The sequence below is a fragment of the Ranitomeya variabilis genome, chromosome 2 (genome assembly GCF_051348905.1).
Source record: "Ranitomeya variabilis isolate aRanVar5 chromosome 2, aRanVar5.hap1, whole genome shotgun sequence".
NCBI lineage: Eukaryota > Metazoa > Chordata > Amphibia > Anura > Dendrobatidae > Ranitomeya > Ranitomeya variabilis.
In genome coordinates, this window is record NC_135233.1 from 737,625,488 (window position 1) to 737,651,929 (window position 26,442).

General features: G+C 44.3%; 1 protein-coding gene across 3 annotated transcripts in view; it reads left to right on the forward strand.

Moving 5' to 3' along the window:
* PDSS2 (decaprenyl diphosphate synthase subunit 2) overlaps positions 1-10,170 on the forward strand; it is a 392,099-nt gene extending 381,929 nt beyond the window's left edge. For all 3 annotated transcript variants that reach the window (XM_077289618.1, XM_077289619.1, XM_077289621.1), the window contains exon 9: positions 8,295-10,170. In XM_077289618.1, the coding sequence (XP_077145733.1) occupies positions 8,295-8,453 (159 nt within the window). In that variant the 3' untranslated portion in view covers positions 8,454-10,170. The remainder of the gene's footprint in view (positions 1-8,294) is intronic.
* The last annotated feature ends 16,272 nt before the right edge of the window (positions 10,171-26,442 follow it).

The following is a 26,442-nucleotide window of genomic DNA, read 5'->3' on the forward strand; positions in this document are numbered from 1 at the left end:
CTGAACTTTGCATTGTGTCTCAAAAGTAGTTTTCGACTGCTTACGAGGTATTGATGTACTCAGGAAAAATCGCATAACAAATTGTTCTATTTATTTTCTCTTATTACCCCTTTTGAAAATTACAAACTTGGGACCAAAGCAACATTTTAGTGGAAAAAAAATGTAATATTTCATTTACTCAGCCCAAAGTTATACAATTATGTGAATCGCCTGAAGGTTAAAAATACTTACTACTCCCCTAGATTAATTCCTCGAGAAGTGTAGTTACCAAAATGGGGTCACTCATGGGGGTTTCTGCTTTTTTGGCATGGCAGGTGCTCTTCAAGTATGGCTTGATGTCCGCAACCTATTCCAGCCAAAGTGGCATTTCTTCCCTTCCGAGCCCTGACATGCACCTAAGCAGTAGCTTTCTACCACATGTGGGGTATTAGCGTACTTAGGAGAAATTGCACAACAAATTGTACAGTCCATTTTGTCTTGTTACCCTGCTGAACATGAAAATTTTGGGGCAAAATATTTTATTAATATTTTGGTAGGAAAAATGTGATTTTTTTTGGGGGGGGGTTGTTTTCACGGCTCAATATTATTAAATTCTGTGAAGCACCAGCGGGTTCAAGGTGCTCTCCACACATCTAGATAAATTCCTTGAGGGGTGTAGTTTCCAAAAAGGAGTCACTTGTTGTGGGGTTGCCACTGCTTAGGCACATTAGGGGCTCTGCAAACATGACAGGGTGTTTTGCTATCTATTCCATCCAATTTTGCGTTCCAAAAGTCAAATTTTGCTCCTACCCTTCGTAGCTCTGTTGTGTACCCAAACAGTAGTTTTCCCCCACATATAGGGAATCTGCATACTCAAGAGAAATTGCACAACAAATTGTATGGTGCAATTTCTTCCGTTACCCTTGTGAAAATGCAAAATTTGTGGCTAAAGTTAAATTTTGCAGAAAAAAGTGAAATTTAAAATTTTTCCTTCCATATTACTTTAATTCCTCTAAAGCACCTGAAGAGTTAATAAACTTATTGAATGTGGTTTTGAACAGTTTCGGGGTGCGGTTTTTAAAATGGTGTCACTTTTGGGTATTTTCTATACATAGGACCCTCAAATTCACTTCAAATGCGATGTTGTCTCTAAAAATTGGTTTTGTAAATTTTGTTGTAAAAATGAGAAATTGCTCATAAACTTTTAACCCTTCCAACTTCAACCACAAAAAAATGATGTTTCAGAAATGATGGGGGTGTAAAGTAGACATGTTGACAATGTTATTTATTAAATTTTGTATCATATAACTCTCTGATTTATCCCCTTAGTGACCGGGCCAAATTTTTTAAATCTGACCTGTGTCACTTTATGTAGTAATAACTCTGGAATGTTTAAACAAATCCCAGTGATTTTGAGATTTTTTTTTTGTGGCACATTATAATTTATGATAATGGTAAATTAACCCCTTAACGACCGCCGATACGCCTTTTAACGGCGGCCGCTGTGGAAAAAGTGAATAGCGCCCCCCAGAGTCGGATTTTCTCTGGGGTCTCGGTTGCCGAGGGTAGCCGAGACCCCAGAGAACATGATTCGGGGGGGTTTTACCGACCCCCGAGTTGCGATCGCCGGTAATTAACCGTTTACCGGCGGTCGCAACAAAAAAAAACAAAACGCGATTTGCCGTTTAATTTCTCTGTCCTCCGATGTGATCGCACATCGGAGGACGGAGAAATGTGGTCCCCGATGGCCCCCAATAGCCCCCCAATACTCACCTACCTCCCCCGGTGCTCCTCGTGTCTCCCCATGGGCGCCGCCATCTTTTTTCCGGGAAAAAATGGCGGGCGCACACACAGTGCGCCCGCCGCCCGGCACCCGGAAGATCTTTGGGGTCTCGGCTGCCGGGGGTAGCCGAGACCCCAAAGAACATGATCGGGGTCGGTTTGCACCGACCCCTGCTTTGCGATCGCCGGTAATTAACAGTTTACCGGCGACCGCAAAAAAAAAAAAAAAAAAAAAAAAAGCGATCAGTTATTTCTCTGTCCTCTGATGTGATCGCACATCAGAGGACAGAGAAATAGGGGGATTCGGGGACCCTATCATACTCACCCGGGGTCCCTGGGTCCTCTTCTGTCTTCTCCATGGCGCAGTGCGCCCGCCATCTGCTGCCATCTGCCGGCCAGCAGGAGAAGACAAGTTGGGGCTAAAATTAGGGTTAGGGTTAGGGTTAGAGTTAGGGTTAGAGTTAGGGTTAGGGTTAGAGTTAGGGTTAGAGTTAGGGTTAGGGTTAGAGTTAGGGTTAGGGTTGGGGCTAAATTTAGGGTTAGGGCTAGGGTTAGGGTTAGGCTACTTTCACACTAGCGTTTTTTGGCTTCCGTCGCAATGCGTCGTTGGAGAAAAAACGCATCCTGCAAAAGTGCTTGCAGGATGCGTTTTTTCTCCATTGGCTTGCATTAGCGACGCATTGCGACGGATTGCCACATGTCGCATCCGTCGTGCGACGGATGCGTCGTGCTTTGGCGGACCGTCGACACAAAAAAAACTACATGTAACTTTTTTGTGCGACGTGTCCGCCATTTCCGACCGCGCATGCGTGGCCGGAACTCCGCCCCCGCCTCCCCGCACCTCACAATGGGGCAGCGGATGCGTTGAAAAAACAGCATCCGCTGCACCCGTTGTGCGGCGCTTACAACGCTAGCGTCGGTACGTCGGCCCGACACACTGCGATGGGCCGAGTACGACGCTAGTGTGAAAGTAGCCTTAGGCTTCTTTCACACTTGCGTCGGTACGGGGCGGTCGCAATGCGTCGGCCCGATGTACCGACGCACGTTGTGAAAATTGTGCACAACGTGGGCAGCGGATGCAGTTTTTCAACGCATCCGCTGCCCAGTCTATGTCCTGGGGAGGAGGGGGCAGAGTTACGGCCACGCATGCGCGGAAATGGTGGACGCGACGTACAAAAAAAAGGTTACATTGAACTTTTTTTGTGACGACGGGGGCTAAAGTTATGGTTAGGGTTGGGGCTAAAGTTAGGGTTGGGGCTAAAGTTAGGGTTAGAGTTGGGATTAGGGTTAGAGTTTGGATTAGGGTTGGGATTAGTGTTACGTTTGGGATTAGGGTTGGGATTAGGGTTAGGGTTGGGATTAGGGTTAGGGGTGTGTTGGATTTAGGGTTTTGATTAGGGTTATGGTTAGGGTTGAGATTAGGGCTGTTTTGGGGTTAGGGTTGTGATTATCGTTAGGGTTGTGATTAGGATTATGGATCGGGTTGAGATTAGGGTTAGGGGTGTGTTGGGGTTAGGGTTGGAGTTAGAATTGGGGGGTTTCCACTGTTTAGGTACATCAGGGGGTCTCCAAACACGACAGCCAATTTTGCGCTAAAAAAGTCAAATGGTACTCCCTCCCTTCTGAGCTCTGCCGTGCGCCCAAACAGTGGTTTACCCCCACATATGGGGCATCAGCGTACTCGGGATAAATTGGACAACAACTTTTGGGGTCCAATTTCTCGTGTTACCCTTGTGAAAATAAAAACTTGGGGGCTAAAAATCTTTTTTGTTGGAAAAAAAAATATTTTTTTATTTTCACTACTCTGCATTATAAACTTCTGTGAAGCACTTGAGCTTTCAAAGTTCTCACCACATATCTAGATAAGTTCCTTAGGGGGTCTAGTTTCCAAAATTTGGTCACTTGTGGGGGTTTCTACTGTTTAGGTACATTAGGGGTCTGCAAACGCAACATAACGCCCGCAGACAATTCTATCAAAGTCTGCATTCCAAAATGGCGCTCCTTCCCTTCCGAGCTCTGCCGTGCGCCCAAACAGTGGTTTACCCCCACATATGGGGTACCAGCATACTCAGGACAATTTGGACAACAACTTTTGGGGTCCAATTTCTCTTGTTACCCTTGTGAAGATAAAAATTTGGGGGCTAAAAAAATCTTTTTTGTGGGAAAAAAAATATTTTTTATTTTCACTACTCTGCATTATAAACTTCTGTGAAGCACTTGGGCATTCAAAGTTCTCACCACATATCTAGATAAGTTCCTTGGGGGGTCTATTTTCCAAAATGGGGTCACTTGTTGGGGGTTTCTACTGTTTAGGTACATTAGGGGTCTGCAAACGCAACATAACGCCCGCAGACAATTCTATCAAAGTCTGCATTCCAAAATGGCGCTCCTTCCCTTCCGAGCTCTGCCGTGCGCCCAAACAGTGGTTTACCCCCACATATGGGGTACCAGCATACTCAGGACAAATTGGACAACAACTTTTGGGGTCCAATTTCTCTTGTTACCCTTGTGAAAATAAAAACTTGGGGGCTAAAATATCTTTATTGTTAAAAAATATATATTTTTTATTTTCACGACTCTGCATTATAAACTTCTGTGATGCACTTGGGCATTCAAAGTTCTCACTACACATCTAGATAAGTTCCATGGGGGGTCTAGTTTCCAAAATGGGGTCACTTTTGGGGGGTTTCTACTGTTTAGGCACATCAGGGGCTCTCCAAACGCGACATGGCGTCCGATCTCAATTCCAGTCAATTTTGCATTGAAAAGTCAAATGGCGCTCCTTTGCTTCCGAGCTCAGCCATGCGCCCAAACAGTGGTTTACCCCCACATATGGGGTGTCGGCGTACTCAAGACAAATTGTACAACAGCTTCTGGGGTCCATTTTCTCCTGTTACCCTTGGTAAAATAAAAATTTGGAGGCAAAAAGATCATTTTTGTAGAAAAAATGCGATTTTTTTATTTTCACGGCTCTACGTTATAAACTTCTGTGAAGCACCTGGGGGTTTAAAGTGCTCACCACACATCTAGATAAGTTCCTTAAGGGGTCTAGTTTCCAAAATGGTGTCATATGTGGGGGGTCTCTACTGTTTAGGCACATCAGCGGCTCTCCAAACGTGACATGGCGTCCGATCTCAATTCCAGCCAATTCTACATTGAAAAAGTAAAACGACACTCCTCCTCTTCCAAGCTCTGCGGTGCGCCCAAACAGTGGTTTACCCCCATATATGGGGTATCGACGTACTCAGGAGAAATTGCACAACAACTTTTGTGGTCTAATTTCTCCTGTTACCCTTGTGAAAATAAAAATTTGGGGGCAAAAAGATCATTTTTGTAGAAAAAATTAGATTTTTTATTTTCACGGCTCTACGTTATAAACTTCTGTGAAGCACTTGGGGGTTCAAAGTGCTCACCACACATCTAGATAAGTTCCTTAAGGGGTCTAGTTTCCAAAATGGTATCACTTGTGGGGGGTTTCCACTGTTTAGGCACATCAGGGACTCTCCAAACGCGACATGGCATCCGATCTCAATTCCAGCCAATTCTGCATTGAAAAAGTCAAACGGTGCTCCTTCACTTCCAAGCTCTGCGGTGCGCCCAAACAGTGGTTTACCTCCACATATGGGGTATCGACGTACTCAGGAGAAATTGCACAACAACTTTTGTGGTCTAATTTCTCCTGTTACCCTTGTGAAAATAAGAATTTGTGGGCGAAAAAATCATTTTTGTGAAAACAAATGCGATTTTTTATTTTCACGGCTCTACGTTATAAACTTCTGTGAAGCACTTGGGGGTTCAAAGTGCTCACCACACATCTAGATAAGTTCCTTGGGGGGTCTAGTTTCCAAAATGGTGTCACTTGTGGGGGGTTTCCACTGTTTAGGCACATTAGGGGCTCTCCAAACGCGACATGGCGTCCGATCTCAATTCCAGCCAATTCTGCATTGAAACAGTCAAACGGTGCTCCTTCACTTCCAAGCTCTGCGGTGCGCCCAAACAGTGGTTTACCTCCACATATGGGGTATCGGCGTACTCAGGAAAAATTGCACAACAAAATTTGTGGTTAAATTTCTGTTTTTACACTTGTGAAAATTAAAAAAAATGGTTCTGAAGTAAAATGTTTGCAAAAAAAAGTTAAATGTTCATTTTTTTCTTCCACATTGTTTTAGTTCCTGTGAAGTACGTAAAGGGTTAATAAACTTCTTGAATGTGGTTTTGAGCAGCTTGAGGGGTGCAGTTTTTAGAATGGTGTCACACTTGGTTATTTTCTATCATATAGACCCCTCAAAATCACTTCAAAGGTGATGTGGTCCCTAAAAAAAACATGGTGTTGTAAAAATGAGAAATTGCTGGTCAACTTTTAACCCTTATAACGCCCTAACAAAAAAAAAAATTGTTTCCAAAATTGTGCTGATGTAAAGTAGACATGTGAGAAATGTTATTTATTAACTATTTTTTGTGACATATCTCTCTGATTTAAGGGCATAAAAATACAAAGTTTGAAAATTGCAAAATTTTAAAAATTTTCGCCATATTTCCATTTTTTTCTTAAATAATCGCAAGTAATATCGAAGAAATGTTACCACTAACTTGAAGTACAACATGTCACGAAAAAACAATCTCAGAATCAGCGGGATCCGATAAAGCGTTCCAGAGTTATAACCTCATAAAGTGACACTGGTCAGAATTGTAAAAATTGGCTCGGTCATTAAGTACCAAATTGGCTCTGTCACTAAGGCTACGTTCACATCTGCGTTGTGCGCCGCAGCGTCGGCGCCGCAGCGCACAACACAAACAAAAACGCAGCAAAACGCATGCACAACGCTGCGTTTTGCGCCGCATGCGTCCTTTTTTTAATTGATTTTGGACGCAGCAAAAATGCAACTTGCTGCGTCCTCTGCGCCCGGATGCGGGCGCCGCAGCGACGCATGCGGCGCAAAACGCAAGTGCGACGCATGTCCATGCGCCCCCATGTTAAATATAGGGGCGCATGACGCATGCGGCGCCGCTGCGGCGCCCGCCGCTAATGTGAACGTAGCCTAAGGGGTTAAGGACAATATGTTTTGTGTTTATTTATAAAAAATGTCAAAAATTTCACAAAAAATGTGCAATTTTCAAACTCTAATTATCCCTTTAATCCAAACAGTGTTACCACAGAAAAACATTAATAAATAACATTTCTCTCATGTCTGCTTTACATCATTTACCATTTGTAAAATGTGTTTTATCTTGTTAGCATTTTGGGAGGTTTAAAATTGTAGCAGTCATTTTTCATTTTTTCAAGGAAATTAACATTTATTTTTTTAGGGACCTATCAAGGTTTGATGTGACTTTGAGGGTCCTATATATTGGAAACCCCCAAAAGTGATACTATTTTAAAAACTGCACCCCTCGACATAATGAAAACTGCTGACAGGTAGTTTATTAACCCTTCAAGTGATATTCAGGAATTAATCAAAAGTGGCATGATAGAAATGAAAAAGTGTATTTTTACCACCTAAATGCCGCTAACTTCTGAACAGGTCATTATAGTCGGCAGACTATCTAAGGCCGCTATTTGGCTGTAAAGTGCCATGGCAAACATCAGGACCACACAATCATGATCTCTGATTGCCGTTTAAATAGAAAGCCCTCACACTCTGTTAACCATTTGTATGATGTAGTCACTATTGACAGCAGCATCTAAGGGGTTAAACAGATATGGACGGAGCCAACACTGATCGTGGCTGATGCAGCAAGTTGTCAGCTATAGTGTACAGCCGACAGCTGCTGGATTGTCACCTGTATGGAGATGCTCTTCTCTTATATCTCAGGTCAGTAAAAAGACGTATTGTCGACCATTAAGGTGTTAAGGATGTGAAAATTAAACGTTTGACATTTTCTATTTCAAAATTTTCACCAAAATTCTGCTATTTACACAAGTAAACAAAAAATATTGACCTAAATTTACCACTAACATTAAGTACAGTGTCACCAAAAAACATCCTCAGAATCGATGGGATCTGTTGAAGCGTTCCAGAGTTATTACCGCATAGAGGGACACTGGTCAGAATTGTAAAACTCATCCTGGTCAGGAAGGTGGAAACAGGCGTGAAAGGGCTAAAGCAGGGTGTTGTCTCAGGAGCGGTCTCACTGTTACATGATGGTGACCTGTGGAGGTGTGCGCTATCACCCATAGGAAGGGTGTTCTTAGGAGGTTACATTTTCCGCTTTCTACTGAAGATGTCTGTATACCGTACAGCTATTGGTAGGAAAGAAAAGCGCCTTAGGTAGCAATTTTAACTTTGCAGCTTCCAGACTGAGAAGACCATAACGTCCCCCATCACTTAACTAAACAAAACAAGCTGTCTCAGGTTGGTTCAGCGTGATGTCTTTATGCCGTCATCGTCACAGCCGTGAGTTATAGCGGTGATGGCTTTTCTCTTTGTGGAGAACAATAGGGGTGAGATTCTTATTCATCATGTGTAATAAAAGTATTGTGTGCCATGTGGCAGTGTGCCACGCATTTCATGTATGCCTGTGCTTTCTGACAGTTGCAAGAGGCAATCAAGGCTGGCAAAGGTGTGACTGCAGCGATTGACCTGTGCCGTTACCATGGAAACAAAGCTCTGGAGAACCTACATTGCTTCCCTCCTTCGAAGGCCAGATCTGCCTTAGAGAACATCGTATATGCTGTGACCAGATTTCCGTGACATTGTCAGCAGACCATTCCTGCTGCTTAGTTTTATTTTCTTTTTCATTTCCTTTCCATTCATAACCCTGATCATCCAGCAAAGTATGGGGTAGTCACCATCGGACTTGTTTTCTTTCCTTTTCTCATTCATTACATTGAGCAGTGGATGTACTGCCTGTTTTTTTATCTTGTTTGGATTGCTTCTGATAAAAATAGAATAAGAGGAAAAAAAAAGGTCAAATCATTTTCTCTTGTCATGCCAGAAGCACACTTGAGGCTGAACTAGTAGAAATAATTAATGAGGTTTGCTGCTGTGACCTCAGCAAATGGCCAGGAAATAAGTTGTTATTGATTGGACATAGCCGGGGATGGCGCCAGCGTGGTGGCCTGTGGTTTTCCTGCTCCTGGGAGGACAGAAGGGGTGGGATTCTGCAGGTGTCAATAGGAAATCTCCCCCCCACACTGAGCTCCACAGTACCATGCAGTGTATGCCCACATCAAGGACACTCCTCATTAGCATGAAATGTGACGCTCTTCAGCCGCTATTCGTGCCCTGGACTTTCTACAGCGATGGCAATTCAGTTTAATTCTAAGACACTATTAAAAAAAGGAGCCTTTTCCAGTTTATGTATTATGTAATGTGCTGCTAGTTAATAATGATGTCTAATGGAAGGAATAAATTATATGCACTCATTTAAAGGAAATCTGTCATCAGGTTTTTGATACCACTTTTGAGAGCAGTATTATGTAGGGGCAGAGACCCTGATTCCAGCAGTGTATCACTTACTTTACTGCTGGCAGTTTTGATAAATCACAGTTATATCTGCTGCATATCTAACAGTTCTCTGAATGCTGAGCTCTGTACAACCCCGCCCACACCGCTGTGTAAACTGTGCATAGGCAGAAAGCTGCTAACAGTGGCGAAAGTGGGGGTTTCCAGAGCTCATGAATATGGAGGACTGCATTGCTGCAGATTTACGAACCCACTAGTGATCGTCTCCTGCTAATAAAACAGACATTTTATAAAAACTACAGCAAGCAAGCCAGTAAGTGACACAGCGTGGAATTAGAGTATCTGGACCCAATTAATTAACGTTTATACTCCAGAACTGGGTCATAAAATTCTTGGAAAATTTGCCAAATTTTGGTGCAACTTGAAGCTGTGCTAAAATTTTGAGACTTTTTTGCACAGCTGACAAAATATGTGGAGTTGGGCGCAGCAATGCTTGCTCATCAAATTGAATCCATGGCAAGCGGCATCATTCCTTACGCCACAAATCTTGCTCCAGTCCCCATGTGCACTCTTAATGGACCAGAAGCCTCTGACTCCCAGCATGTCTCCCCATCAGGCCTGTGCCTCTGTATTATGCTGCTCTCAGATTAGGTGGCCAAAACCTGGTAACAGATTAGGTGGCCAGAAGGTATCAGCATTGCCTAGATGCTTTGCTTTGGTGTAACTCCCTGATGGCAGCTGATGCATTTCCGTTACTGTTACCGCACAACTCTTCTCCAACGTGTTTACCAGAACGTCTGAAATGGAAAGAATATTTTTTACATTTTATGATTTTTTTAAAAAATTTGTCTCTGTTTAAATTGTCAATGTATTTCCCGCACTGGATGTGACCAGTAGGAACATACAATGTCTTGTGGGTATATTATTTTCTAATTTCACCTTTTGTTAGGGTGAACAACAGAGGAAAATATATCATTTATATAATAAATTGATCTTTGTTTTATTTCATCTTGTTTTTTAATGACATCTGTAAAATAATTCATTTTTATCGGAAACATATCATTCTAAAGCACGTTCTAATAAATTATGTTTTTACAAATACAAACCGTATAGGATTACCAGCTGGAGCGGCGTTTGTATACAATGAATGGATTTCCTCTGCTATGTGCGGTTATCCAGTATCTGAATGGGTTTCTTTCCTAACCTTAGTTTGTCAGATGAAACAACTCTGAAAACTTCAGTGACAGAATATAAGGTAATCACAAGCCTGGAACTCGAGCCTGTCTCTGTTTTGTTCATTGGAGATGATTTTTGTGGTTTGCATGCATGCAACGTGAGAACATCGTTGACAAGAAGGCTGAGTTTACACAAATGATCGAGATTGAGACTCAGCTACCTTTCTTCCTTCTGTGGTGTAATTACAGCCCAATCCGGAGACAGCTAGCACAGCAAACAGATTTCATTACATCGCTCACTTAGACACTTGAAGTAAAGTTATTTCAGTTAAGTTATCCTTTAGCTGTCTCACCTAGCCGGAAAATATGTCAGAAAGTTATCGCAGAAGAGCTTGTTGCGTTATTCTGAGCAGGAAGAGCATTTTGTTTTATTCTTTTTTCTTAAGCTTTTTGAAAAACCTGCAGCTTTTTTTTGTTTTAGGGAAACCTGTGCTTATTCCATTCTGCAACATACAACTTTTTTTTTTATATTCATCACAAGAAATGCACAACCCTATAAAATAGCTGCCAATGTTATAAAATAAGAAAAGTAGTAATACTCAATTTATGCACGTAAATGTCGAATAGTATTTGCGTTAGGAATCTTACCCGGGAGGGAGATAGGGCAGAACGAATAATGCACCTAAAGATGAATAATACTAATAATAAAGAGTCACAACCAAAAAATAAGCAGGATATGGGCATCGGGGTGACAAACAAGCAGAGCGTCCAACAATAAATAGTCAGTCAGTGATGGGCAGTTTAGTTAGGAGTGCTGGAAGAGGTAGCCCCAAAGAGGGGAAGGGTGCAGAGTCCCCCCACAGCTCCAGCTGAAAACCTCCGATGGAGGACAAAAAGTCAAAAGAAAGGGGTTATATAGCTTGGTCTCTGACTCTGGTGTCAGAGTTTTCTTTCGGCGCTCCTTGGACCAAGCTATATAACCCTTTTCTTTCAACAATAAATAGTGGCACACGTGCGCGTGGGATACTTGGGGACCCCGACAAGTCTTTAATTGCATGTATCAGTTCAACGCCTGTTGGTTGCAGAATGCCTAAATCAATATGAGAAGGGCTCCACTAAATCATAATCTTATTCACTAGGTTAAAAACAGTTAATTACCTTTCACCTGTTGGAAAAGTTGCCTCATCACAGGTACGACGGCGAGAGGAGTGTCGCTTGCTTATTGCTCGGTGGATGTGTGAGGACAGGTAGGGGAGCGGAGCGCTGTCCTGGCCGGTGACAGACGCCACGTGCGGCTCTTCCAGTCGGATGTGGGCGTCCAAGCGCTGCAGTGGAATCCTGTGCATGGATGGAGGCCAGTAGTTGCAGGACCTGTGTGACGTAGGTGGTCACGTGTAGCCTGCGTGACTTATGGTAAGAGGCGCTGAGAGGACCACTGTTTCCTACTCATTTCTGAAATCTGTGGTTTCCTTTATCAGGGATGGTCCTCCTCATGGTGTGGTTCCTAACTAATGCTTTTCAGGTGTGGGTTAGTAGAAGTCAAATAATTCAACCTCGCTGTTTAACCCTTTCGATTTTAAAGAATCCAGTAAGAATATCCAACGTCTCTCAGCCCGTGACATCTGCTTTATAAAATCGCCTTTTCTCCAATGTTTCTTAACCAGTTCTATGCCAGTTACTGTTATATCTTTCACTAAACCTCCGTGGTGTTCCATAAAATGTTTGGACAAGGAGTGTCCAACAAATTTCTTTTTGATGTTCCGTATGTGTTAGTTGATTCTTACGTTCAGGGGGCGTTCAGTGGGTACATACTTTTGGGTGCATGGATGATGTGGAGACAGATAAACTTAAAAATGTGGGGGTTAGATATTAATCAGATCGTCTGGGGTAGTGCATTCCAGAAAACTGGTGCAGCACAAGAGAAGTCTTGGACACGGAGGTGGGAGGTTCGGATTATGGCGAATGTTAGTCTTAGATCCGTTGCACAATGGATAGCACGGGTACTGTTATAGACAGAGATGAGGGAGGAGATGTATAGGGTGGTGCAGGACTGTGGAGAGATTTGTGGGAGAGAGAGATAAATTTGTATTCTATGCTGTAGTGAATGTGTAACAAGTGCAATGAATGTCGCAAGGTGGAGGCAACGGTGAAGAGGCTGGACAAAAATACGACCCTGGCTGTCGCATTCAGGACAGAATACAGAGGAGAAAGTTTGGTAAGAGGGAGACCAATCAGTAGATCATTTCAATAGTCCAAACAAGACTGGATTAGGCTGCTTTCACACATCAGTTTTTTTGGCACAATCTGGCGAATTTTGAAAAAAACGGAGAGAGAGAGAGACTCCAGAATGGAAAATGCATGATTTGTTTAAAAAAATGGAATCCGTCGCCGGATTCCATCATTTGACCACACATTTCATCCGTTTTTCGCCGGATCCGTCGCTGTCCGGTTTTTCGACATACAGAAAAAACGTTCCTATGTCCGTTTTCTCCGGCCGCCGGAAAATGAATTTTCAACGGATCCTGCAAAAAACAGATGAAACGTGAGGCCATACGTTGCAATCCGGCACTAATACAAGTCTACGAGAAAAAAAACGGATCCGTTTTTTTCAAAATTCGCCGGATTGTGCCTGACGGCAAAAACCTGATGTGTGAAAGTAGCCTTAGCGTAACAGAGTTTTTGCACTTTCAAAGGTGAGGAAAGGTCAGATTCTGGAGATGTTTTTAAGATGTTGATAACATGGGCAAGTTAATGATTGGATGTAGGGAAAGTTCTATGTCAAATACGACTATGTGGTGTTAATTGTGTGCACTATTTGTCCGAATGGAGTTCTCTATGTTGGAGAAATAGGACAGAAAGCAAAGATAAGATCTCATCGCCACAGGAATACAGACAAAACAAAACCATCAACCTGTGGCTAAATATTTCTGTGATCTAGGACACAACATAAACAATATGAAAGTTATTATATTAAAAGGCTGCTTCAAATCACAAAATCACACCTAGGGGTCTGTGAGCAAAAGTTTGAACAAAAATGTATGCCAATCTATCTACAAAATCTGAGGAATCTGCTCCAGAGACAGTGAGGCCTTCATGTCTGCGACAATAAATCTTTCACACCACTTATCTAAGCTAGTGAAGGATTCAGTCTCTGAGCTCAGTTTTTGTTAAATGTCCATTTAATATGTCATGTCTCTTTTTGTGTATATAGTGGGTACAGAAAGTATTCAGACCCCTTTACATTTTTCACTCTTTGTTTCATTACAGCCATTTGGTAAATTCAAAAAAGTTCATTTTTTTCACATTAATGTACACTCTACACCCCAGCTTGACTGAAAAAAAGACAAAAATAGAAAATAACTTGGCACTCAAATAGTATTGTGGCTTGAAAAAACAAATTATTTATTGTGCATCCGTAAAGCAAAAGGTTTGAATCTTTTCGGTCCACATCCGGACCTTCATCAGAACAATTTAACTGGCATAGTGGATATTATCAATATCGTGCCGTTTGCAGATCCAAAGGTTTTAAGTGGCCTGGAGGGGAGAGCCCTGACTTAAACTCAATTGAGTATCTCTGGAGAGACCTGAAAATGGCTGTCCACCAACGTTCACCATCCAACCTGATGGAACTGGAGAGGATCTGCAACGACGAATGGCAGAGGATCACCAAATCCAGGTGTGAACAACTTGTTGCATCATTCCCAAGAAGACTCATGGCTGTACTAGCTCAAAAGGGTGCTTCTACTCAGTACTGAGCAAAGGGTCTGAATACTTATGACCATGTGATATTTCAGTTTTTCTTTTTTAATAATTTGCAAAAATTACTATATTTCTGTTTTTTTTCAGTCAAGATGGGGTGCAGAGTGTACATTAATGAGAAAAAAATGAACTTTTTTGAATTTACCAAATGGCTGCAATGAAACAGAGTGAAAAATTTAAAGGGGTCTGAATACTTTCTGTACCCACTGTATATTTGTGTTTCTTCAGATACTTTGTTATACCATTCCTGACAAAGAGATCTAAGAAGTCCAGAAAGCTTACTTTGTAACATAATTTATTTTATTTTTGTTAGCCATTTAAAGGTATCATAACTGCAAGATTATTATTTTGTTTCTGCCATTGAGAACAATTATTTTTTTTTCAACTGGCTGACCTGGTATCAAAACCTTTTTTTCTTTTAAATATGACTCCAAGACAACGAGCATGCTGTTTGGGAGTTATGGTTGAACCACACAAGGCAATTGCAATATCTGGTACAGATAGTTGAATAAAGAGGAAAAACGAGGAGTTCAGTTTTGAAGAGATTCCGTTTTGGATGGTGGAAGGATATGATGTTAGAGATAGCAGACATACTTTCCCTGGTATAAAATGGGCTAAAAAGTTCTTCAGATTTATAAAAGTAAATAAATTTGTGGGAAACTAGGTGGTGTCTCTTGTCTGGAACTTGTGTCTTTAAATAATCTGTAACATTTATGTTAAGACAGCCCCCAAACAGAATTATGGGATTTTGTCATGAGAAACAGGTGTGATCCTTCATATATCATAGTCATTTTCTTCATTCAGAACCTAGAGAAAAAGTACATTTCAGTTAGCAAAACTGTGATTAGTCAGAAAAAACCCATGTTACTGTTCGGGTTTGGCAGCTCAAACAAAGCTTGTTGAAAGGCTGCAGCGCAGCCAATCAAGAAGCTTTTCCTGTGTGGGCACTTCCGGCCTCATTCCAGCCATGTCAAGTATTGAGGTCTGGGAAATGCGGTGGTCAATCCAGCACCTCTACTTCATTGCCATTGAACTATTTTTCCCCAATCTCGACGTACACTTCGGGTTGTTGTCCTGCTGGAACACTGTTGTCCTTTTCATACTCATAGTACTCAAGTATACAAAGTAAATTGTCTTGGATGATACTCACATGTCACTCAGCATTGAAACCACCATATGTCTTGGTCAAGTTTTCAACGAGTTTTGCTGTGAAACAACCCCATATCGTCAGACTTCCGCCACCAAAATTGCCAGTTCCTTCAATTTATCGATCTGTTAGTCCTTTTTTTCCATTTTCTTTCAGACACGTTTGCACCCATAGGAGCCTAGTCTATTGACTTTCATCTCATCGCTACGAATCACCTGTTTCCCATTTTCTTCTGTCCACTTTTCATACATTTTTGCAAACTCAAGTCTACGCTTCTTATGACGATATTGAAGTCGAGGCTTCTTCACCTCTTTCCTGGCCACCATTCCAGACTTATGTAACGTGCATCTCGTAGTGCTTGCATGGACGTCTGTAATCTCACTGTAACGAAGCATAAGAGCCACCTCCACTGCAGTGTTTGTCACGCCAGAACTGATAGCCCTTATGATGATATTTTGCATAGATGTCCACCTCTTGACTTCATTTCATATTCTTCCAACTGTCAAGCACTCACATGATGCAGTTTGTCAATTTTCTTGGCCAAGAGACCGCTATCGATTAGCTGCATGAGGCTGTTTCTCTTTCCTTGGGACATCTTCATGGCTGCTCCACAATTCGAACCAGTGACCTTTCAATTGCGAATCAACTAATAATACACTGAGCAATTAGGGAATGTGAGAACAGGTTGTAATTTGTAGTATACAGGAAGAAAAAGTTTTTCCCGCCACTAAAAGCAAAATGGTAATAATGCAGTGACATAACAACGAATCTGCATGACTAATCGTATGCTAAATATTTGCAAGTCAAATTTATGTATGAGATAGCCAAAGATGATATCTATAAAATGATTATAGTCTCATGTTAAAAGCTGTAGTCTATGGTGAGAACCTGAAAGTCAAAAGTTCAAAACATTGTTACCCTTTTAATTGTCAGTGTAAGTATTCAGCATTAGAGATGGGCAAAACTCAACTATAAAGTTTGGGGTTCGTACCGGACACCTAGCGGCCTTGCTCATACTCGAACTTGGACTTCTCCCGGAAGTCCGTGTTACTGTTCGAGTTTGGCAGCTCAAAAAACTTGTTGCAAGGCTGCATGGCAGCCTATCAAGAAGCCTTTCCTGTGTGGGCACTTCCAGCCTCATTCCAGCCATGTCAAGTATTGGCATGGCTGTAATTGGTTGGTGAACCGTGTAAAAAATAATAAAAAAAAGACGTGGGGTTCCCTCTTATTTGTAACAAGCACAGCTAAAACAGACAGCTGCTGGCTGCAGCCCTCAGCTATCTGGTTTATCTTGGCTTGTTATCAAAAACAGAGTTGCCCCATGTGTTTTTTTTTTATTATTTAAATAGCTAATTGAAAAAATGTGGCCCCCCCCCCTACATTTTTGATTACCTGCCAAGCTAAAGCAGACAGCTGAGGACTGGTATTCTCATGTTGGGAAGGCCCATGAATATTTGGCCCTCTTCAGCCAATTCTGGCGCTTTGTTCGGCTCTTCCTGCTTGCCCTGGTGTTTTGGAAAGCAGGGTGTTAGGTGTCGAGTTCCCGCCTCTGCACAGGGGGGATCTCAAACCATCTCCGCTGCGGTCTCCCATTCTTCTCCAGCCGCAGTGGAGTCTGCTCAGCGGAGATGTCGGTCCCAGCGTCTAGCTCAGGCGGATACTGGACGACTGGTTACTACTGCCCGTCCAGGCTCTGTCCTTGTAGCCAGCAATGTTCAGCAGTGAGCAGATCTTTCTGGGACTAACTCCTGCTTTTCCCCTTCTGAGCGTGCCCAAAGGAAGACCTCTCAGTGGGGGTCTGGGGTCACATGCTCAGGTACTGCAGTAGCTCCTATTGGTCCTCTAGGAAGGTCCTGAAGTTGCTCAGTTACTGTAGCATTCTCATTGGTCCTTTAGGAAGGTCCTTAACTTGCTGCAGCTATAAAAGGTTCGCATGGCCGCACGGCCATGTGCTAGTGTATACTTGAAATCGTGTGTGTTGATGTGTGAAAGTCGCTCATTAATCATTCCCTGCCTTGTGTATGACTGCTCGCGCAAGGTGGATGTTTGCTATCTAGCGCCCGACAGAGCCATCAGTACTAAACACACGATACAGCGTCAATTGCTGTGACCGCCAGTGCGGCGTTATTAGAGCGCTTTCCTATCCCAAGTCTGGGTGGTTAGTGGCGTCCGCCAAAGCGGCACAGCACGTACTCTTGTGCATTTAAATTATATTTTCAGTTACTCTGACACCCCAGTTGCGGTGTGGAGCGCAAGTGGTCTGAATGTACTCTAATCCTGTGTCTTGGGATGGAGTCCTGAGACTCCTTGCTTGCGCTCTTGGTGCGGTACCGCGGCCCTGTGACGCAACAGGGTTTGCTTCCTTCACACAGGGTGAAGTTAAGCCGTGTGTGTATCCACATTGTACCGCCATATAGTCCGTTATTACTCAGCAGCAGGTTCCATCTCTGCACGGTGGACCCCGGGCTGCGAACGCACCTTATACCATCTCTCTTATAATTTGGTGCTTTCCGCTAGCCCTAACATTACACTAGCGCCAGGGTCTGGCTAGTAATGACGGACAAACAGCAATCCTTGCTGTACATCCAGCAGCTGGAGGGTAGGTTGGCGGCTCTCGAGCGCACAACCTCATCTGTGGATGTAACCGCAGTTGCTGTTCAGGCTGCTAGCGTGGCTGCAGCAACCTTGTCCACTGCCACCGCTGTTCCGACTCTATCTCGCCTCCCGCTGCCAGAAAAATTTTCTGGTGATAGTAAGTCTTGTAGGGGTTTTGTGAGTCGGTGCTCTATACATCTCGAGCTTCTGGCCACTCGTTTCCCCACAGAGCAGGCTAAGGTGGGATTTATTGTGTCTCTCCTGTCGGACAGGGCGTTGGAGTGGGCTACGCTTCTGTGGGAGCGTGGCGATCATGTGGTGCAGAGTGCTTCGTTGTTCCTGAGCACTCTGAAACAGGTCTTTTTAGGACCTCGTGACACCCATGATACGGCGCTCCAACTGTTGGCATTGACTCAGGGCTCGTCCTTGGTCAGCCATTTTGCCGTCCACTTTCGCACCCTAGCATCTGAGCTGGAGTGGTCGGATAAAGCCCTTATTCCGATATTTTGGAGGGGGCTGGCTGACCACGTGAAGGACGCTCTGGCCACTAGGGAGATTCCCGCCACACTGGAGGAGTTAATAGCTGTGTCCACTCGTATTGACCTCCGTTTTCACGAGCGGAAGTTAGAGCGAGCCCAGTGTAGGCAGAGGTTTCGGCTGGCTCCCACCTTCACCAAACCTTTGGAATCTCCAGTCCAGGGCCCTGAGTCACATGAGGCCATGGAAGTGTCACGAGCGGGATCTAAGTCCCGGACCGCTCGTGCACTCCAGGTTTGTCATGTTTGCCAGCAGTCAGGACATCTTGCCACCAGATGTCCCCAGCGGTCGAGGAAACGTCAGCGTCTAGTGGTAGTAGGTGGAGGTACACTAGACACGGTGAAGTTTGCCTCCAAATTGTCCTTTAAGGGGACAATTACTATTGGCTCATTTACCCACTCAGTGGAGGTCTGCGTGGATTCTGGGGCTGAGGGCAATTTTATGTCTTCTGCCTTCGCCCAACGTCACGCAATTCCCCTGGTAATGTTAACTCAACCAGTAACCGTACGAGTGGTAAATGGGTCGACACTGCCCTCACAGATAACACACCAGACCATCAATTTTTCTCTGTCCATATCGCCATCTCATCAGGAAACCATATCTCTGCTCGTCATTCCTGAGGGAATTGATGAGGTCCTGTTAGGTATACCTTGGCTACGGGACCACTCTCCTCATATTGAGTGGTCCACAGGCAGAATTTTGGGATGGGGTGAAGCTTGTGGGGGTAGATGTCAGAGGGAATGTGTTCAGATTGCTACTACTGAGGTACCCACACATCTATCCTCTCTCCCCAAGCAATATTGGCCCTATGCGGACATGTTCTCCAAAAGGGCTGCGGAGACCCTTCCGCGTCACCGCCCCTATGACTGTCCTATTGATCTCTTGCCTGGTGCTGAGCCTCCCCGGGGTCGAGTCTATCCGTTATCTCTCCCGGAGATGGAGGCAATGTCACAGTACATCCAGGAAAATCTTTCAAGAGGATTCATTAGGAAGTTAGTGTCACCTGCAGGGGCTGGGTTCTTCTTTGTGCAGAAGAACGGGGAACTACGTCCATGCTTAGATTACAGGGGTCTTAACGCCATCACCGTTAAGAACAAGTATCCCCTGCCCCTGATATCTGAGCTCTTTGATAGGCTTCGGGGAGCAAGGATATTTACTAAACTAGATCTGCGGGGTGCTTACAACCAGATTCGCATCCGTGAGGGGGACGAATGGAAGACGGCTTTTAACACCAGGGATGGGCACTATGAATATCTGGTGATGCCCTTTGGGCTCTGTAATGCCCCAGCCGTTTTCCAAGACTTTGTGAATGACATCTTCCGGGATTTGCTCTCCACCTCGGTCGTAGTCTATCTGGATGATATTCTCATCTATTCTCCAGATATTGACTCCCACCGGAGAGATGTTTGCAGAGTCTTCGATCTCCCACGGGCAAATTCCCTCTACGCAAAGTTGGAGAAATGTGTGTTTGAGCAGGAGTCCTTACCTTTCCTGGGCTATATCATCTCCGCCCAGGGATTGGCTATGGATCCTGCCAAACTACAGGCTGTGATGGACTGGCAGGAACCCCATTCTCTTAAAGCGGTGCAGCGCTTTATGGGGTTCATTAATTACTATCGCCAGTTCATTCCACACTTCTCAACTTTGGTAGCTCCCTTGGTTGCCCTCACCAAGAAGGGAGCAAATCCCAAATTGTGGTCTGAGGAGGTCTCTAAGGCCTTTCACTCCATTAAGTCACACTTCGCTAGCGCTCCCATCCTATCGCCTGGCGAGAGGAATTATTCCATCGGGGACAGGGAGTTGCTAGCCATGAAGTTGGCCTTCTCAGAGTGGAGACATCTCTTGGAGGGGGCTCGTTTTCCCTTCCAAGTCTTCACAGACCACAAGAATTTGGTGTACTTGCAAACAGCCCAGCGGTTAAATTCTCGCCAGGCCAGATGGTCCTTGTTCTTCTCCCGGTTCCATTTCACCCTCCATTTTCTTTCCGGGGAGAAGAACATTCGCGCCGACGCTCTCGTTCCGTTGTATCATCTGAGGCGGAAGAAGAGGAGCCTCGGCTTATTGTCCCCACCGAGAGCCTGAGAACTGTGGCCCCGGTTTCTCTAGAGTCTGTGCCTCCGGGCAAGACTTTTGTACCATCCAGTCTGTGTCTGGAGGTTCTCTCTTGGGCTCACTCGTCCAGGGTGGGTGGACATTTTGGGTCCAAAGGGACATCTGAACTACTGACGAGGACATACTGGTGGCCGCATATGGCTCGTGACGTCGCAGACTATGTTTGGGCGTGTGTCTCCTGCGCCAAGAACAAGTCTCCTCGGCAACGGCCAGCTGGGTTGCTTTGCCCCCTGCCGGTGGTGGACAGGCCCTGGGAGATGGTCGGGATGGATTTTGTGGTGGGCTTACCCAAGTCTTGTAGCTGCACCATCATCTGGGTGATCACCGACCATTTTTCCAAAATAGTGCACTTGGTGCCTCTTCCACGGCTACCTTCTGCACGGGCTCTGGCAGCGTTGTTCATCAAACATATCTTTCGCATACACGGTATGCCGGACAAAATTGTCAGTGACCGGGGTCCCCAGTTTGCGTCTCGATTCTGGAGAGAGCTTTGTCGTCTACTCAGTATTGAGTTGATTCTCTCCTCGGCATATCATCCCGAGATGAATGGGTTGGTAGAGAGGGCCAACCAGACTCTGGTCACATATCTACGTCATTTTGTTTCTGCCTGGCAGGATGACTGGGCATCCTTGCTACCATGGGCAGAGTTTGCGCTTAACGCCGTAGCCGACTCCACCGGTCAGACTCCATTCCTCCTTAATTACGGCCAGCATCCATGTGTCCCTGTGCCCATGCCCGTGTTTTCTGCCGACTCCAGGGTGGCAGACTGGGCTGTAGAGGCACGGGATATTTGGGACCGCACTCAGGATGCCATTCGGGCCTCCAAGGAGAGAATGAGGTCCTCCACCGATGCACATCGGCGCCCCGCTCCGACCTTTGCTCCTGGCGACTTAGTGTGGCTCTCCGCCTGTAACATCAGGCTGCTTGTTGAGTCCACTAAGTTTGCACCTCGCTACTTGGGTCCCTTCAAGGTTCTCAAACAGGTTAGCCCTGTGGTCTACCATCTGGCCCTTCCTCCATGCCTAGGTATTACTGACACCTTTCATGTGTCCCTCTTGAAGCCCGTATACATGTCCCGGTTTTCTGAGTCATCTGCCGGGACATCGGGTTCGTCTACGGACGTTTACGAGGTGAACGCTATTTTGGGGTGCAAGGTGGTACATGGCAAGAAATTTTATTTGGTGGACTGGAAGGGTTATGGCCCAGAGGACAGGTCTTGGGAGCCTGCTGAGCACATTCGAGCTCTACAGCTCATTGCGGCCTTCGAGTGTAGCGAGGTCCAAGGAGGGGGGTAATGTTAGGTGTCGAGTTCCCGCCTCTGCACAGGGGGAATCTCGAACCATCTCCGCTGTGGTTTCCCATTCTTCTCCAGCCACAGTGGAGTCTGCTCAGCGGAGACGTCGGTCCCAGCATCTAGCTCAGGCTGATACTGGACGACTGGTTACTACTGCCCTTCCAGGCTCTGTCCTTGTAGCCAGCAATGTTCAGCAGCGAGCAGGTCTTTCTGGGACTAAGTCCTGCTTTTCCCCTTCTGAGCATGCCCAAAGGAAGACCTCTCAGTGGAGGTCTGGGGTCACATGCTCAGGTACTGCAGTAGCTCCTATTGGTCCTCTAGGAAGGTCCTGAAGTTGCTCAGTTACTGTAGCAGTTCTCATTGGTCCTCTAGGAAGGTCCTTAACTTGCTGCAGCTATAAAAGGTTCGCATGGCCATGCGCTAGTGTATACTTGAAATCGTGTGTGTGTTGATGTGTGAAAGTCGCTCATTAATTATCCCCTCCCTTGTGTATGACTGCTCGCGTAAGGTGGATGACAGAGCCATCAGTTCTAAACACACGATACAGCGTCAATGGCTGTGGCAGCCAGTGCGGCGCCGTGCGCTATTAGAGCGCTTTCCTATCTCAAGTCTGGGTGGTTAGTGGCGTCCGCCAAAGCGCCACAGCACGCACTCTTGTGCATTTAAATTATATTTTCAGTTACTCTGACACCTCATTTGCAGTGTGGAGCGCAAGTGGTCTGAACGTACTCTAATCCTGTGTCTTGGGATAGAGTCCTGAGACTCCTTGCTTGCGCTCTTGGTGCGGTACCGCGACCCTGTGACGCAACAGGGTTTGCTTCCTTCACACAGGGTGAAGTTAACCCGTGTGTGTATCCACATTGTACCACCATATAGTCCGTCATTACTCAGCAGCAGGTTCCATCTCTGCACGGTGGACCCCAGGCTGCGAACGCACCTTATACCATCTCTCTTATAATTTGGTGCGTTCCGCTAGCCCTAACACAGGGTAATATTTTGGGGTTGACATCAGCTTTGTAATGTCAGCTGACATAAAGCCCTGGGGTTAGTAATGGAGAGGCGTCTATAAGACATTCCCATTACTAATCCATAGTCAAAAGTAAGAAAGACACACACAAAGAAAAGTCCTTTAACCCCTTAATGACCAAGCCAAACTTAAATCTGACCAGTGTCACTCTGTGGTAATAACTCTGGAACGATTCAACATATCTTATTGATTTTGAGATTGTTTTTTCGTGACACATTGTACTTTATGATGATGGTAAATTTAGGTCTATTTGTTTTTTATTTGTTTATAAAAAATATCAGAAATTTTACAAAAATTAAAAGAAATAACAATTTTCATACTTTAAATGATTAATCCTTTAATCCATATAGTCAAACAACACAAAAACATTAATAAATAACATTTCACATATGTCTGCTTTACATCAGTAGAATTTGTAATATGTTCTTTTATTTTGTTAGCATTTTAGAAGGTTTAACAATGTAGCAGAAATTTTTCATTTTTTGAAGGAAATTTAGAAAACTAATTTTTTTGGGACCTGTTTAGTTTTGAAGTGACTTTGGGAGTCCAATATTTTGGAAACCCACAAAAGTTTTACCATTTTTAAAACAGCACCCCTCAAAGTAATTAAAATTGCTTCCAAGTAGTTCAGGAATTAATGCAAAGGACAGGAATGAGGAAACTTATTTTTACCATTTAAATGCTGATAACTTCTGAACAGGTCGCTATAGCAGGCAGACTCTACGGCCATTATTTGACCAGGGATTGACATGGCAAAAATCAGCAGCACCACGATCAAGATCTCAGGGTGCCGATGGGGTTAAAGAGGGAGTCTCCACACTCTGTTAACCATCTAGATGGTGAAGTCATTATTGACAGCAGCATTTAAGGGGTTAATTAGCTATAGTCGGTACCAACAATGATCGACTGCTGCTGGATTGTCACCCGTCGTGGTGACAGGTCATTAAAAAGATGTATTGATAGTCACTAAGGGGTTAATTGAACAAAATACCCCCCCAACAAATCCCTCTTTTACCCATTTGTTAAGATAAAATAAAAAATCTAAATAAAGCTCATCTGTTTGCCGTTAATCCATAATAATGACGTCCCATGATGATTCATGCTGACATATGGTGACATGAGGAACATCACTGCTCAGCTCGACTTCCGAGGTTAGTGTGAGAACCGCCAGCTTTAGTGACGAGTGGTGACGTACTGTATTTTTTGGACTATAAGATGCACCTAGGTTTTAGAGAAGGAATGTAGAAAAAAATGTAAGCAAAAAAATATGATCATGACACACTGTTATGGGGAGGGGATCTGCTGCTGACACTGTTATAGGGATAATGTCCTCCAATTCTGTACTAATATCCCCCTTTCTGGTATATATATGACCCCCAATCCATGTATATATAGCCCCCAATCCAGGTATACATGGCCCTTCATCCTGGTATACATGGCACCCCTTCCTGGTATATATGGCACCCCATCCTGGGATACTTGGCTCTCATCCCCATTCTGGTATACATGCCCTCCATCCAGGTATGTATAGCCACCCTTCCTGGTATACATGGCCCCCATCCTCATCTTGGTATATATGGCCCCTATCCCTATCCTGGTATTAATGCACAATTCTTTTAGTGTGTGACTGCTGCCAATCATACAAATCCGCTAAAAAAACAGATATAAAAGTAAATCAAATCCCCTTTCATCACCCCCTTAGTTAGGGAAAAATAATACAATTTTTAAAAATGTATTTATTTCCATTTCCCCATTAGGGTTAGGGTTGGGGCTAAAGTTAGGGTTATGGTTGGGGTTAGGGTTGGGGCTAAAGTTAGGGTTGAGGCTAAAGTTAGGGTTAGGGTTGGGGCTAAAGTTAGGGTTTGGATTACATTTACGGTTGGGATTAGGGTTAGGGGTGTTTTTGGGTTAGGGTTTCAGTTAGAATTGGGGGGTTTCCACTGTTTAGGCACATCAGGGGCTCTCCAAACGCGGCATGGCGTCCGATCTCAATTCCAGCCAATTCTGCGTTGAAAAAGTAAAATAGTGCTCCTTCCCTTCTGATCTCTCCCATGCGCCCAAACAGGGGTTTACCCCAACATATGGGGTATCAGCGTACTCAGGACAAATTGGACAACAACTTTTGGGGTCCAATTTCTCCTGTTACCCTTGGGAAAATACAAAACCGGGGGTTAAAAATGATTTTTTATTTTCAAGGCTCTGTGCTATAAACTGTAGTGAAACACTTGGGGGTTCAAAGTTCTCACACCACATCTAGATAAGTTCCTTGGGGGGGTCTAGTTTCCAATATGGGGTCACTTGTGGGGGGTTTGTACTGTTTGGGTACATCAGGGGCTCTGCAAATGCAACGTGATGCCTGCAGACCAATCCATCTAAGTCTGCATTCCAAACGTGCTCCTTCCCTTCCGAGCTCTGCCATGTGCCCAAACAGTGGTTTACCCCCACATATGGGGTATCAGCGTACTCAGGACAAATTGCACAACAACTTTTAGGGTCCAGTTTCTTCTGTTACCCTTGGGACAATAAAAAATTGGGGGCGAAAAGATCATTTTTGTGAAAAAATATTTTTTATTTTTACGGTTCTGCATTATAAACTTCTGTGAAGCACTTGGTGGGTCAAAGTGCTCACCACACATCTAGATAAGTTCCTTAGGGGGTCTACTTTCCAAAATGGTGTCACTTGTGGGGGGTTTCAATATTTAGGCACATCAGGGGCTCTCCAAACGTGACATGGTGTCCCATCTGAATTCCAGTCAATTTTGCATTGAAAAGTCAAACGGCGCTCCTTCCCTTCTGAGCTCTGCCATGCACCCAAACAGTGGTTTACCCCCACATATGGGGTATCAGTGTACTCAGGACAAATTGGATAACCACTTTTGAGGTCTAATTTCTCCTGTTACCCTTGGTAAAATAAAACAAATTGGAGCTGAAGTAAATTTTTTGTGAAAAAAAGTTAAATGTTCATTATTTTTTTTAAACATTTAAAAAATTCCTGTGAAACACCTGAAGGGTTAATAAACTTCTTGAATGTGGTTTTGAGGACCTTGAGATGTACAGTTTTTAGAATGGTGTCACACTTGGGTATTTTCTATCATATAGACCCCTCAAAGTGACTTCAAATGTGATGTGGTCCCTAAAAAAAAATGGTGTTGTAAAAATGAGAAATTGCTGGTCAACTTTTAACCCTTATAACTGCCTAACAAAAAAAAAAATTGGTTCCAAAATTGTGCTGATGTAAAGTAGACATGTGGGAAATGTTACTTATTACCGTATATACTCGAGTATAAGCCGAGATTTTCAGCCCAAATTTTTGGGCTGAAAGTGCCCCTCTCGGCTTATACTCGAGTCATGATTGGTGGTGGGGTCGGCGGGTGAGGACTGTCATATACTCACCTAGTTCCGGCGTTCCTGTCGCTCCCCCTGCCCGTCCCACGGTCTCCGGGTGCCACAGCTCTTCCCCTGAGCGGTCACGTGGGACCGCTCATTAGAGAAATGAATATGGACTCCACTCCCATAGGGGCGGAGCTGCCTATTCATTCCTCTAATGACAGTGCCGGTGACCGCTGATAGAGGAAGAGGCTGCGGCACCGAAGACCAGCTGTCTGGGGGAAGGAGCGGGACGCCGGGAG